We start from the raw sequence: 13,301 nt of genomic DNA, 5'->3' as shown, positions 1-13,301 counted from the left end.
ACCTGAAGTGCATAGAAGGCATTTGCATGCCATCATGGCTCCAATCTTGGCAGCTCAGATGAGCCCACCCACATCACCAGAGGGGGAACATCCCTCTCCAGTACTGTGTGTACTGCCAAGGCTGGCCTAGGAAATTATGTATTGCTCCTCGACCATCTCTTTGAGAGCACAACCACATTAAGAGGGATGGGAAAATCAGTATAGAAATCTGACCTTTTTTTCTGTCTGTAGTGAATTTATGAGGCTTAAATAAGAGAAATAGGAGTTTCCCAAACAATATTGAAAACACACAAAGTCATAATTCTGACTACTAGAAATAGGCTGAACTTCAGACAGTGCTGTACAGAAGCTTCCACTGACTGCCATTCATTTGCTTACTTATCTTTTCTCTCACTGACAAATCTGTGGTATAACTGAACCCTTTTCTCTCAATTTACCCTGAAGTAAGTTAGCAAAGGAACAAAGAAAGACAGTGTAGTTGATTAATCAAGTTCATTTATCTGAGATAAGGAAATCTAGAAAAAACCAAAGAACGTCATGTAAATAAATGTCACCTTTTTTTCTTTTTTATTTATCCTTTATTTAGTAAAAGCACCCAAAGCTGCATTATATTAACACAAGTAATAAAGCTTTCATATTTTATTCCTACCAGTGCATTTCCAAGTCCAGGTGAAATGCCGGAAATAAGTAATGTTGCCATACCTTGAACACAGGGTGTAGATCACAATGATACATGACTTACAAGTGAATCCCAATTTCATAAAATAAAAACTTGTAGTTTAAAGTGTGAAACCTGTAACTTAAGCAATTGAGGCCATTTCTATTTCCACAAAGTACCATAACAAAAACAGTGCCTGTAGGATAACATACTTCATCATACCTCTTGCACCACTTTATTGAATACTCCATGTTGGATGTAGAACTTACAGCTATAGTGTGTGTTGGCTACAATGCTACAATGAGAATGTGTACGACTTGTATTACAGAAAGGAGTCATGAAATGAATGGACCTGTCTGCATGTTTAACAAAATGGAACAGCAATACCATAAAACTGCACCACATGTGAATATTGTGAATGGTTAAGTTATACAGTCAGTCATTCAAAAGTCCAAATATTTCAATGAAAAAAATGTATATAAAATGTAGTAAAACATAAATTACATTTAAAGGTCTGTACACGATTCATCCTGCAAATAGAAGCACAAAAACAGCACCTTGTATATTACTGCTTATTTTGGTCTTCTAAAGTTCAGAGATCATTTCTACTAAAAAGTCGGGAAAAAAACATGGTATCGCATGCAATCCAGCAGTAACTGTGGTAAATCAAGTCTGTAACCCCACACAAAACCCAACACTTTTACAATGTAGGAACACACATGTGGAGCCCTTTTCTATACTTGATAACCATTTTAAGTTGGATTTATTAAGTTAGTGCACACCTATAATATCCCCTACAATATCCCCATTTTTGGTTAACAGTGTATTAAGGCTGTTTGCTGTTGAAAATACACAGCAGAGAAGGAATATTTTCATCCATAAATGCAGTCAGATGATCTCATTTGGAAGCTTCTGTCAGTCATTCACCCAAACTGATGAAAGAAAACCATCCTTTCTCTTCTCATGTTACTCCACAAGCTGTTGTGGATACTCTAGCTCTATGTGAGTTCAAAATCATTTGGATAAATTCACGGTAGAAAATTCCATCAAAGGTTATTTAACAAAAAAAAAAATTCCACTTCTGCCTTGGGAAGGCCCTTTGCCACAAATTGCTGGAGGCTGGGACAATACCCTGGGAAATTTCTGCGAGTGAAATTGCCTTTGCAGTCTATCCCTTGGCAGCATTATTGATGGTCTTTCAAGACATGCTACTGGGCTGGGCCCATGGTCTTACTCACCACAGGCAATTTTATGTTCAGTTTCCTCCTTTCCTTCTTATTGTAATACAAACACAGATCATTATTCTCAACTTAGATCTTCAGACTCAAAAAGCAAACAACAATCTTGTGTTCATTATGTTGAAAAGATAAATACTACAAACTAAGCTGTCCATCACATCCAGGGCACTTCTTTATGCTTAGAGCAATTCTGCAACCATAGCTGGATTCCTTTTTGTGTTGTTGGCCTAAGCATAATTCACTAACATTACACTCATATATCATGATATACATGATGTGCAATGCCACTCTGCAACATGTTGCACAGCAACAGTACATATTTAAAAAGCAGCTCCTCTCAAGAACTCTAGGACAGTAAAAAAGATTAAACCCAGCAAGTCTATACCACCATATTTGAAAAATCGGCTGGTGGCAATGGTCATTAGACCTGGTATGTCATTACTGCTGCACTTTTAAATGGATGTTGCTTTTTTTACTTTTGTTTCTTTGAGTCAGATCAAAATCACTCTACTAAGCCTAAGGATATACTGTCTCCGTGCATGGAAGCGATGTGGAATTCTTAGCAATAGGCCAAATTCCTTAGGCTACTGATTGAATTTCTGCTTCATCCATCTGAAGTGTGTCATTATCACCCAGCAATTCCGTTTCAGGCACCGAGCCCTCTTCCTCCTCCTCCTCCTGGACAGGGTTCTGGGCAATATCTTCTGTTCCATTGTGTGTGTCATCTGTGCCTTCTGACAGCAGAGCAGCCCTGTCGGCCACTGATGCATTGGAAGGTGCTGTTGTTACATAGCCTGTGCTGGTGGATCCACTCCCACTGTGGTGGGAGCCTGGCTTGGGAATGATCTGGGGAGGCATCTGCTGAGGAGCCATTTGCATTGGAATTTGGACAGGATAAAAATTTGGCAAGTAAGCACCATAGGCAGGCATTGGCTGGTAACCATTCACTGGAATGTAGAGCTGAGGAGGTGGGACGATTGGTCTCATCTGGCCTTTCATTTGTATGAACTGAGGTTGAGGGAAGGCTGGAGTTTTCTGCTTTGGTCCAATGTATCTAGCATTGCTGACATTGCTAACAGGGCTTGTGCTGAGAGAACTTGTTTGTGTGGTGTTGCTTGCCCCAGAAGTTTGTGCTGAGCTGTTGTAATTAGAAAGGTTCCCCCATGTTCTTAGTCTGTTATGTATATCTTTAAATCTTGGTCTTCTGTTGGGAAATTCATTCCAACACTCCAACATCAAAGTGTATATCCACGTGGGGCAGTCATCGGGACATGGCAAAACTTGTCGGTTCCTGATCATCTCAATGACATCCTGGTTGGAATAACCACAGTAAGGCTGCAGGCCATAGCTGAAAACTTCCCACAAGACAACTCCGTATGACCATATATCTGAATCAATAGAAAACTTGCCATACATAATAGCCTCAGGGGACATCCACCGGATAGGAAGAAGGGAATTTCCCATCAGTTTGTAGTAATCAGCAGCATAAACTTCCCTGAAAAGGCCCAAATCAGATATTTTCACATTCAGTTTATCGAACACTAGTATGTTTCTAGTGGCCAAGTCCTTGTGGACAACATGGTGGCTAGAAAGATATTCCATTCCTGCAGCTATCTGAGTCACAATGTGAAAAAAGTCTGCCGGTTCCAGAGTGGATTTTACTGTCTTGTCATCATCAGTGCTGCCAACATCCGAGTGGGGAGATCTCATCACCAAGAACTCATGGAGATCACTGTGGGAACAATAACTAAATATCATACTTACAGGTTGTTCCTTTGTCACTATTCCCAGCAAACAAACTATGTTTGGGTGCTGTAATCGTGATCTCATCATTGCCTCATGTTTAAATTCTTCCCGAAGAGCCAGTTCTGCTTTGTCTTTAAGTGTCTTAATGGCAACAGCTTGTGTTTGTTCACCTGGTGCTGTACCAAAGAGATGCCCCTTGTAGACTTTTCCAAACCTCTCCTCTCCTAGTTCTTCCATAAATCTCACAGTGGACAGATTAATTTCTTTAAGCTTAGCCTGAAATGAAGAAAAGACAGTCAGTAAAAAATATCACAACATTTTCTGAACATCAGAATCTCTTATTAAAGATCCCCAGTGGTTAGATCTCCAAATGGAACAAAAATAGGGCCAAAAGGATTTTTCTGTTTTTTTGTGTATTCACATCAGTATATTGATTTCACAATTAACCTTGAAATGAGTTACACTATTATCAGAAGTATAAATTGCATTATACTGCAGGATAATGGATAGAATTATTTTTATAAAGGAGTGGCCACACTTCCTGAAAGCTAAATGAATATTGGGTTCAGAGTAAATCTCACAAGCAATGACATCTATTAACTGCAGCTGTACTTTGCCTGCAGACCAGCCCCGAGCTGCCCAGGGGATGTCTGTCAGAAAAGCAAGGAGGCTGAGGAGGTGGCAGTCTCAGAGTGAACTGAAACATCCTTTCCAGCAGAAGAAGGAACAAAATCTCTCTCTTTCAGCTCTGCAGAACCAGATAATGCCCTTTCTTTCTTTGTTTCACTACAGGAATGGCCCCTGCCCATGGGCAGCAGTGAACAGTACCACTGCTGAGGAACCTTGAGCTAGCTTCAATAAAGACAGGGGTGGAAATGGAGAAGAAAGGAGAAGGAATTTCTCTTTGGTACTTGGAGAAAAAGGTTGCAGATCCAAGACTAGGAAATCCCCAGAGCCCTCCCTCTGCAGCTGGAAGGGAAAGCAAGGCAGTTTGTGATGGTGATGTAATGCATCTGTCCTGACCAGCACGGGATGGAGGAGTCCCTGACCAAATGAGGTGCAGCTGGCACAGCTTCACATACAGGGCACCACAGCATGAGGGAGCAGGGCAGGCTGGGAAGATGTTTTAGCAGGTGATTTGGGAACAACTTCTCATTTTAGTGTCCAACAGCCTATAGACTGGGCTGGAAAATTTCCTTCAAATGTTCAGATTAACTCACAAAATCATTGCAATTAGTTACAATTGGTAATATTCGTCAAATACTCTACAGTTTCCTGAACAGATGTTGCCAACTTCCAAAGTAAGCACTGTTTTTTAGAGCTTGCATCTTGTAAATGTTGTGATTAAAAATTCAACATTAGGTCTGAACAGGATTTTAGTTCAGAGATCAATTAGCTGACCTAGAAAATCCTATGCAGGAGCTGACATATGTAGACATGAGTTCGAAGCCATTTTCCTTTCACCATCCTTTGTGATTCACAGCCTTGGAAACATGTTGCATGCCATCTCAGCTCTCAACTCACTTATGGATCAGAACACCAGAGGTCTTGTGCTGAAGGATTAGAACAAGAAACCCCAGGGTGCATCATGCTTTAAACAGGCAAACAGGTCACGTCATTACCAGGAGCAAAAATGAGCTTCAGGCTGAAGACTGGATCAGAAATGACCACTTTTCCAGTCACTTGGACAACAGGCAGAATGGCAATTGATGGGTAAGGACAAATGCCATTAAATACTGTGTACTGAAAGCTGTTGTCCAAGGTCAGGATTTCTAGAGACACCTACAAAGTGCAAGACCTGGTTTTCCCTGAAGTAGATGGCCTCAATGCTATGAAAATTAGATCCCCGACAACATGGCTTAATTTGAACACAGACAACATGAGATGCTGAAAATCACTGCACTTTCAAAATACCTGAGCCTAAGCAAACTGTGTAAGAAATACCTGTTTATGTTGATTAATGAGTGGCATTTCCATGTCTTGGCTGGGAGATGCCATCAGCTGGCGGCGCTGTGGTGTAGCAGCAGATGCCTTCTGCTTGTTTCTGCACATGCAGACCAGGAAGAAAAGGCAGGCTATCACCAGAGGGATGGCTATGCTGGGAACAAGGATGTAGAGGATTCCCATTTTGCTGTTGTCACGTGGACCTGTCAAGCACAGAAATGGTTACAGTAAGTATTTTTAAGCTATTTGATAGTAACACAAATGATTATTAATACTATATTTTAAATCAAAAGTAAACTATGCCCTGAAAACAGAAGTCACATTACCTTCTCTCCTTTCTTCATAATTTTTCATTATATATTTCAAAAAAGCTTGAATGGACATAGCAATTGACAGTTTGAAGATAAACTAGGGGCCCCATATTTAATGTGTGGGCCATAACAGTATGTGATTAATTTTACTTTATTTTTGAGATTTCCAGTTGAGGAAACCATAGAATACAGACCAGATATCACTGCATTATCCTGTTCAGGGTATAAAGAACAAGTGAGCAATCTCCATCACAATATATAAACAATGTTCAATGTGACCCAGAACAACAACACAGTCTGACCCATTCTCATAGATTCAGTCATTTCATCAACACTTGGCCCATTCTTTACTTCTACTGGTGCTACTTCTGCCCAGAATAAAATAAGTTGCACTTCTCATTGGTAGAGATGTGATTTGTTCCGTACTTAATAGAATTGCAGAGCTTTTATGTTAGAGTGAGAAAGACATGAAAGAGCCACCAATACATCTAGGTCTGGAACCTGCCTAAAAGATTTTTTCACTTAATATTTAGAGACTTTAGGAAAGCCTAGTGATGTCAAAAATGTTCACTGGAACTGCCTGGGATGTTTTCTGTAACCTGTGGTTTTGCTATTTGTGGCAACTGCTTTCACCACAACCACGTCCCGGTGTTATCTTTACCTTACGGTACATGCAATGTAGAAATTTATTATAAATGTCAGATCATGTTACTGCAAAAAAGTGAAGTAACTACAAAATTTTGTATTAGTTCTGAGCAGTTTTAGAGATCCACGTAATCCACTTTTATGGCCTCCATGACATATCTGTATCTTGCTGCAGGAAGCATGCTTTTCTTCCTAATGAAGTACAGTATTAGCTGTCATATCCAGAGACACTGTCATATCCAAACACAATTACCAATGTGTGAAGTCCAGTATGTGTGTACACCAACACTGGGAAAATGAGCAGAACAATCTATCAGAGCTGTACTTTTTATTTTTGCAAACAGTTGTGCTGTACAGAGCCACTAGCAGCTAGTGTAGGACTTTTCTGATAAGATCATCTGCTTTATGTACTTCAAACTGCTTTGTTTCTGCACTTGAAACTGTTTCTTTCCAACCAGGCATGGTGCTATATCTCCCTCTATAGGATTTGAAAATCTTTGCTGCCTGCAAGATGTCATACAGAGCAAGAGAATGTACCCTTGGAGCAGCGTGAGCAAACCAAGCACATACTGGTGATTTGCATGTGCAATCTGTCATTTGACAAGTCAAAATAAAAACTGCAGCATCAAACTGAGACTTAGCTCAGACTAAGTAAGCCTCCAGTATATAATAAAAAATGGTGAGAATATCTTACAAACTCGTTCTCCAGAAAACATTAAACAATTACAACACAAAACAAAGTTGCTGCAAGTTAAACATATAGAAGTATAACCCTCCTAAATGAATTTTACTTATAATAACCAGGAACATTCAAAATTACACAGGATTCAGAACAGTAGTAGGAGAAAAAAGAGAATACATACTACAAGAAGGTATGTCACACAGTTCCATGCGTACGTTTTTATTCTTTGTAAAACACCACGGACCATCCATTTGACCTCCAGGATTTCTACAATATGCATGTCCTCCACCTAGCTCTGGAAACTGTGTGCTTGTCAGATCATGGTTGTGGGGACTCTGTGAGTCCCAGAGTTGGCAAGTGTGGCCTGACTTGGTAACACTGACGGTCCCTCTGTAGTCAGCTCCAGAGCCATTGTAGCACTGATGATCTAAAACACAGGGTTTGGGAAAATGTTAGAAAAATCAAAACAATCAAGGGACACAATGACCAAAACAGCTGAAGTCTACAGAACGTGTATGCAAACAAGTACTCAAATTTAGGTACCTTGAGATTTCATTAAATCTGTTAACTTTGAAATTTCAGTTCTGTATATATCTGTACTTTTACACCCAGTTATTTCTGGATTATGTCCTGGAATGCCTCAGCTCTATGGTATACACATGAGTACTCTCAATTCTGAATTCAAATGGAGACTAAGAAGCATGTATGGACCTTTAGATACAGAACATGATAAGGTAAAGTAAATCAGAGATATGAGTTTCCCTTCAGTAAAAGTCTCCAGATATCAAAAATAAAAACTTTTGCTTCTCATAATCTTCCCATTTTCTTCACACTGATCACTTGCTATAGAAATCAGTTAAAGCCTCATGCCTCTGTTTCCTTATTTTCATGTTTAGAAAGAAAGGATTCAGGATCTTCCTCTTTTTAGAAGCATCATTTTCATATTTGCTGGACCCACATCTTTGTTCTTTGTTTTGCTGCTATCCTCTCTTCATACTTTTTGAGTGCTTGTCGTCTATATGCATCATCCGAGCTGAATCATGCATTTTTGCAATATTATCTTCTCCATTTTTCTGTTCTCCACTCTCCAACACTCAGGAATCCAGCTCTCTCAAACCCCACAAATACTCAAGTTGCAGCTGTTCCATCAGTGGCAGCACCACTGGCTCTGAGAATCACAGACAACTTTCACCAGATGTTTTACTGATTTTGTTCTCATGCCTTTTGCTTGATATCTCTTCCCTGTCTGATTTGTCTCTGTCATTGTATTCTCAGTTACTTCTGTTTCTCAACTACACTACATTATTTATATAAAAGCACAGAACTAGTCTTTTATGTCTACCATTATGCCATGGCTCCTGCTCCTAACTGTGGATTCAGACAGAATCCACAGATAGTCAAAATAATCTTATTACACATTGTACTTAAAACATCTTTGGTCTCTTTGAGTTTTCGTATTGAACACTGTAGGGGGTTGTGATTAATCGCTATGAAATGGAGCAGTTAGAAAGACTGCATACAATTAGTATGCAGAACAGAACAGTCCTTCTACTTTTGGATGTAAATACAAATTCGTGATCAATACAAGATCAATGTTTTCACCCATCCCATTTGGGTAAAGAATGTATTTACCATTTGGGTAAAGGGGTAAAGGAAGATAATTGCACCCCATGTTCAATTTACAGGATTCATATTCCTGTGGGTTCCCATACAGAAAGAATGAACCCTAGGTGGTTAGTTTCCTGACAGATCTTCCAGTGATGCTTCAACAAACTGTATGAACTTAATCAATAGGTAAACAAAACTCTTAAATAGATATATGGGCAGGCTCACCCAAAAAGGCAAGGACTGAGCCAGGTGGTGGCAACACTCTGAAAATCTGCATCAAATCAGCCAGGTGAATAGGAAGTTTTATAGCCCTGGGTGGTTGATATAAAACATTCTGTTCTACAAGCAGCATCCTTTAGGCTTCCTTGCCATCCTAACTCTACAACACTGCAAGATTGTGGTCAGTATTAACAAGATAAAAATGAGTAGTTCAGCACTTTCTTTACAAAAAGAATGGCTGATAAAATATTGTCTCTCAGACACAATCAAAAGAAACATCAAGCTGTACTTTTTCCCAGTGATGAAACGCGTGGACTTACATCGGCTCAGTCTCTCCACAGGGATCCCAATTCTTATGCAGTTGGCCGCTTCCAAGGTGTCTGGTCGTGGGAGGTCCTCACACTTAGGCAACTGTAGCTGCATCAAGATCAGGGGGTTTGACCTAGCAATGTTGTACTCCTGCCTACAGAGATCATTCTCCAGAACTTCACATTCATCCCGGCACAGCTCCCGTGGCTTAGGGGTGCGAGAACGCTCATCGCACAGGGGAAACACAAAGTGGCAGAAGGAAGGTATAGCGAACTGCGAGCACTGGTCAGACAAATGCGTCGAAGTGCCAATCATGGTAAACGCAGCTGCAGAGGAACAAAAATACAGACGAGTATTGATTCATAGCATGAGAAAAAAACTTAATTTTCACGTCATTTGTCTTGAACATCTTTATTCTTTCCTTAAGGGTCTGAAAGCCTATTGGCAAATGAGGTAATTTCTGCTGTAAAGGAGGGTTGACAAATGCAGCAAGAAAACCCAACATCCCAGTGTCCCTCTGACATCTGCACAGAGCTTGTAGGCCTCAGTTCCCAGAAATTACAGTTCCCAGTGCTCAGACTACTGGCTAATTTTAACTTACAAGGATCAAAAGCAAAGAAAAGCAAGATACACCTGCCAGGATACTGGTATGTATTTCCAAAGTTCCTAATTACATAAAATCTGAACAAGGATTCTTCCTAACTTCTTCTTCCTGTAGACATTTTGATAAATAAGTAAGTGTTTTTCAAGGCTTGTCAGGCAAAAAGAAGTGTATCATTGATATTTGGGAAGACATGGTTTTAAACAGACATGAGAAGCCTAACATGCAGCAGCTTTGTGGAAAATTAATGTAATCAGTCTCAGCATGCTGATCACATTAAGATGAATGTCATAATGAGCTAGGAATGTAATTCTTCCCTTCAGCTCTCAGCACCTACACGCTAATATTTAGCTCAAAATTTTCTTGCACATTGCAAAGGAAAGACAAATGTGTGTGTGCATCATGTATCTGCTGTTGAGTCAACCTTTAAATGTAGGAACATTCACTCCCCCAGTAAAGCATCATTCATGAGTAAGAGTTGCTAGACTGCATGTTCCACCAACTCACACTGTAAAAAGAGAGGAAATGCCATTCAGCAGTCTATTTACAACCTACAAATAAAGTCTTTCTCTCTTGTCCAGCTCTCTCCTTTCAATCACCTATTTCCTGTAGACACATGGTACCACAGAATCTCTTCCTGAACACCAAATATGCAACAAGCAGCTGCAAATCTAGCTTTTTAAACTGTTTATACCTTTGCTTATTTTAATTCAAAAATATTAATGCAGGAATACAACCACTTATCAGTCATACTGGGAACACTGCATGCAAGCAGACCATCAGGCCTCAAAGGATAGTTGTAACATACGCTTGTCGCAAAGACTAAAATGGAAAAAAGAAAACTGAAGGACTGAAGTAGTCACTCTCAGTTGTTTGAAACTCCACACTAAGTTTTGTGAAGGCATTGCATTACAGAATTTAGATCATCGTGAGAGAAGAGTGCACAATTTACAATTATATCTTTATTTTGATGGAAGCTGCAAAAGCCAGCAGTACTGTGTGGTAGTATCTAAGGGGTTTATATTTTATTTATTAAACAGATGTTAAACAGCACAGCTGAGACCTTGGTAGGCAAACACATATACACAGGTCAGGCATCCGTTCTGTGTGCTATTCATTGTCCTTCCAGTCTTCCAAGCCACATCTAAAGATTTTCTCCAGAAATGTAATTTTTTTTTTAACCAAAGGTTGCTATTGTCACCCAATCACATGGCCAGGACCAAAAAGCACAAGGGGCCATGGAGACAAAGAATATATATTTCTCACAAGAGTACAGCAGGGAAATGAAACTCCAGAATGAAAATTCCCCATAGATGTAACCTGGCTAAATGCTCCTTGAGTTGGACAGTAGGTGTCCCCACTTCCCATACACATTGCAACACACCATCAAAAACTGCAGTTAGGAGGTATGAGCAAAACTATCAGCAAAATCTCAGCAGCAACTATTCAGCTTTTTTCAGCTATTTCCTTTACCTGACAAGTTACTGCAATTTCAAAAGTACCCTGTCATATGGGTATAGAACACCCAGTCTCACAATACCTGCTTTACATATAATATGGCTTACAAGAACCAAAAATGCTATGAAATCCTCAGGGTACTTTTGCATAAGACATCTAGTATGACCTTCAAAAGTATACCATTTGAAAATGCTATATTATTAACAGACTGTCATAACTGCCTAGCTAGGCACTGGACAGCTCTATATGGTGTTCTCAGCATCTTCCTGAAAGAGAACATCAGGAATTCCATCAGGAATTCTCCTCAACTGCAAAACAGAGAGTTCCAACACCCTAGCTTTGGAAATCTAACAGATAATTGGTAATATTAGGAAACCAGCAGCCAGGTCATCAGTGCCCATGTTCCATATCCCAGAAACAAGTACAGCTCAATCAATGAACATTTTCTGGGTAATATCAGTTGAGTTTGGTTTTGCTTTTTGAAGAGAACATTAGGAACCTAATTCACAGAATTACAGATTTAGTAATTCCAGATAGTTAAACACTTCCATATTGCTGAAAAACATCCAAACAGGACAGAGATTATGTAGCTGGTGAAAAAAGAAAAAAAAGTATCAATATGTATTAATTAATAACATAATGTTTAAAGAGACTGGAGTTACAACAGAGTACAGGAGAAGGGCGGGAGGAGAATGTTGTAATAGCGTAAGTAAAGGTCAGGACCTGGATTTTGCCAGTCCCGGAATCTGGTCGCCATTTCAAGAACAGGAAAAAGAAAAGGACTTGGATTCCTGGATTAACAATGAATCTTCAAGGTAATGTCTTTAGGGAGTTAGAGATGACAAGTGAGGTTAAACTCCTGTTGGCAACTAGTTATGCTGAAGTTGGAGAGTCCATTAGTGAGCTGTATCTGGCCAGATGCAAATCAGCTCCTGCTGGACTGACCTAATTTGCTATACACTATGACAAACAGTTTGCTCTATTCCATGGTTTCATTTTGCTTGCTCTACTTTGTGTACATCAGAGTCACAGCTGCTAAAATCAGCTAGCTGATATCCAGTGAAGAAAATCCATGTTGACGTACAGCCCATTAAAAATCATTAAGGTTTTGGATGCATGTTTGCAGCTCTGTACAAAAAGTATGTTCAGAGAAAGATTAAACATAGGCAGAGCACAGGAAGGTCAACTCTTGTTTTATATAAATCAATGTGAAATCCACACTCAGCCAGAATTATGCAAAAAGGAAAGAAGCCCAAGGGAAAGGCAACCATACACTTTTCAAGAAAATAAAAGATCAGTACTTTTACACTATATCACAAAAGCATTTAAAGTATCAAAATCTTCTTTTTCAATCCATCATGCAAAAAGCTCCAGTATAAACTAGAAGCTGTTAAGAATTCAGTACTCTGACATTTCACTTAAGGACATGGAAGAAGCTTTACGTATTACCACAGATACTCATCTTCCTTGCTCCAAATTTTACTAGATGCTCAAGTAGGAAACAGGCTCACCCCCTCAAAACCTTAATATAAAGATGTCTTCTTCATTGGCTGACAAAACGAAAAGGATGATAGCACTGTTTTTACCTGAACTGGATACTTTTATGAATGTTTCTCCCTGCTAATGAGATGTGTAAGCTTACCAGTAATTCGGTTTTCAATTTCCCCTTGCATCTGGAGGGAGTCCACATAAATGGTTCTGTTTCCAATGATCCGTGCACACGCAATTCCCCTATATGGCTGACAGAACCCATCTTCATGGTAATCTTCTCTGCAAAAGACATGTTAGGATTTCATATGCAGATGTCTCTCTGCTGCCAATGGATTTTTACAAAACATATTCTTATAAAAGTGGAAAAAACTCAAAATACTGTAAACCTGAA

General features: G+C 39.5%; 1 protein-coding gene across 1 annotated transcript in view; it reads right to left on the bottom strand.

Annotated features, from left to right (window-relative positions):
* Positions 1–478: 478 nt before the first annotated feature.
* The window catches only part of ROR2 (receptor tyrosine kinase like orphan receptor 2), a 143,487-nt gene continuing 130,664 nt past the window's right edge, over positions 479–13,301 (bottom strand). The window contains exons 5-9 of the mRNA XM_071424735.1: positions 13,062–13,189; positions 9,372–9,686; positions 7,406–7,651; positions 5,587–5,789; positions 479–3,918 (exon numbers count right to left, since the gene is read on the bottom strand). Of these exons, the coding sequence (XP_071280836.1) occupies positions 2,476–3,918; positions 5,587–5,789; positions 7,406–7,651; positions 9,372–9,686; positions 13,062–13,189 (2,335 nt within the window). The 3' untranslated portion in view covers positions 479–2,475. The remainder of the gene's footprint in view (positions 3,919–5,586; positions 5,790–7,405; positions 7,652–9,371; positions 9,687–13,061; positions 13,190–13,301) is intronic.

The sequence above is a fragment of the Agelaius tricolor genome, unplaced genomic scaffold (assembly GCF_023055355.1).
Source record: "Agelaius tricolor isolate 1412-34295 unplaced genomic scaffold, bAgeTri1.0.p SCAF_4, whole genome shotgun sequence".
Lineage (NCBI taxonomy): Eukaryota > Metazoa > Chordata > Aves > Passeriformes > Icteridae > Agelaius > Agelaius tricolor.
The sequence above is the reverse complement of the archived record's forward strand: the minus strand, read 5'-3'. Positions and strand labels throughout refer to the sequence as shown.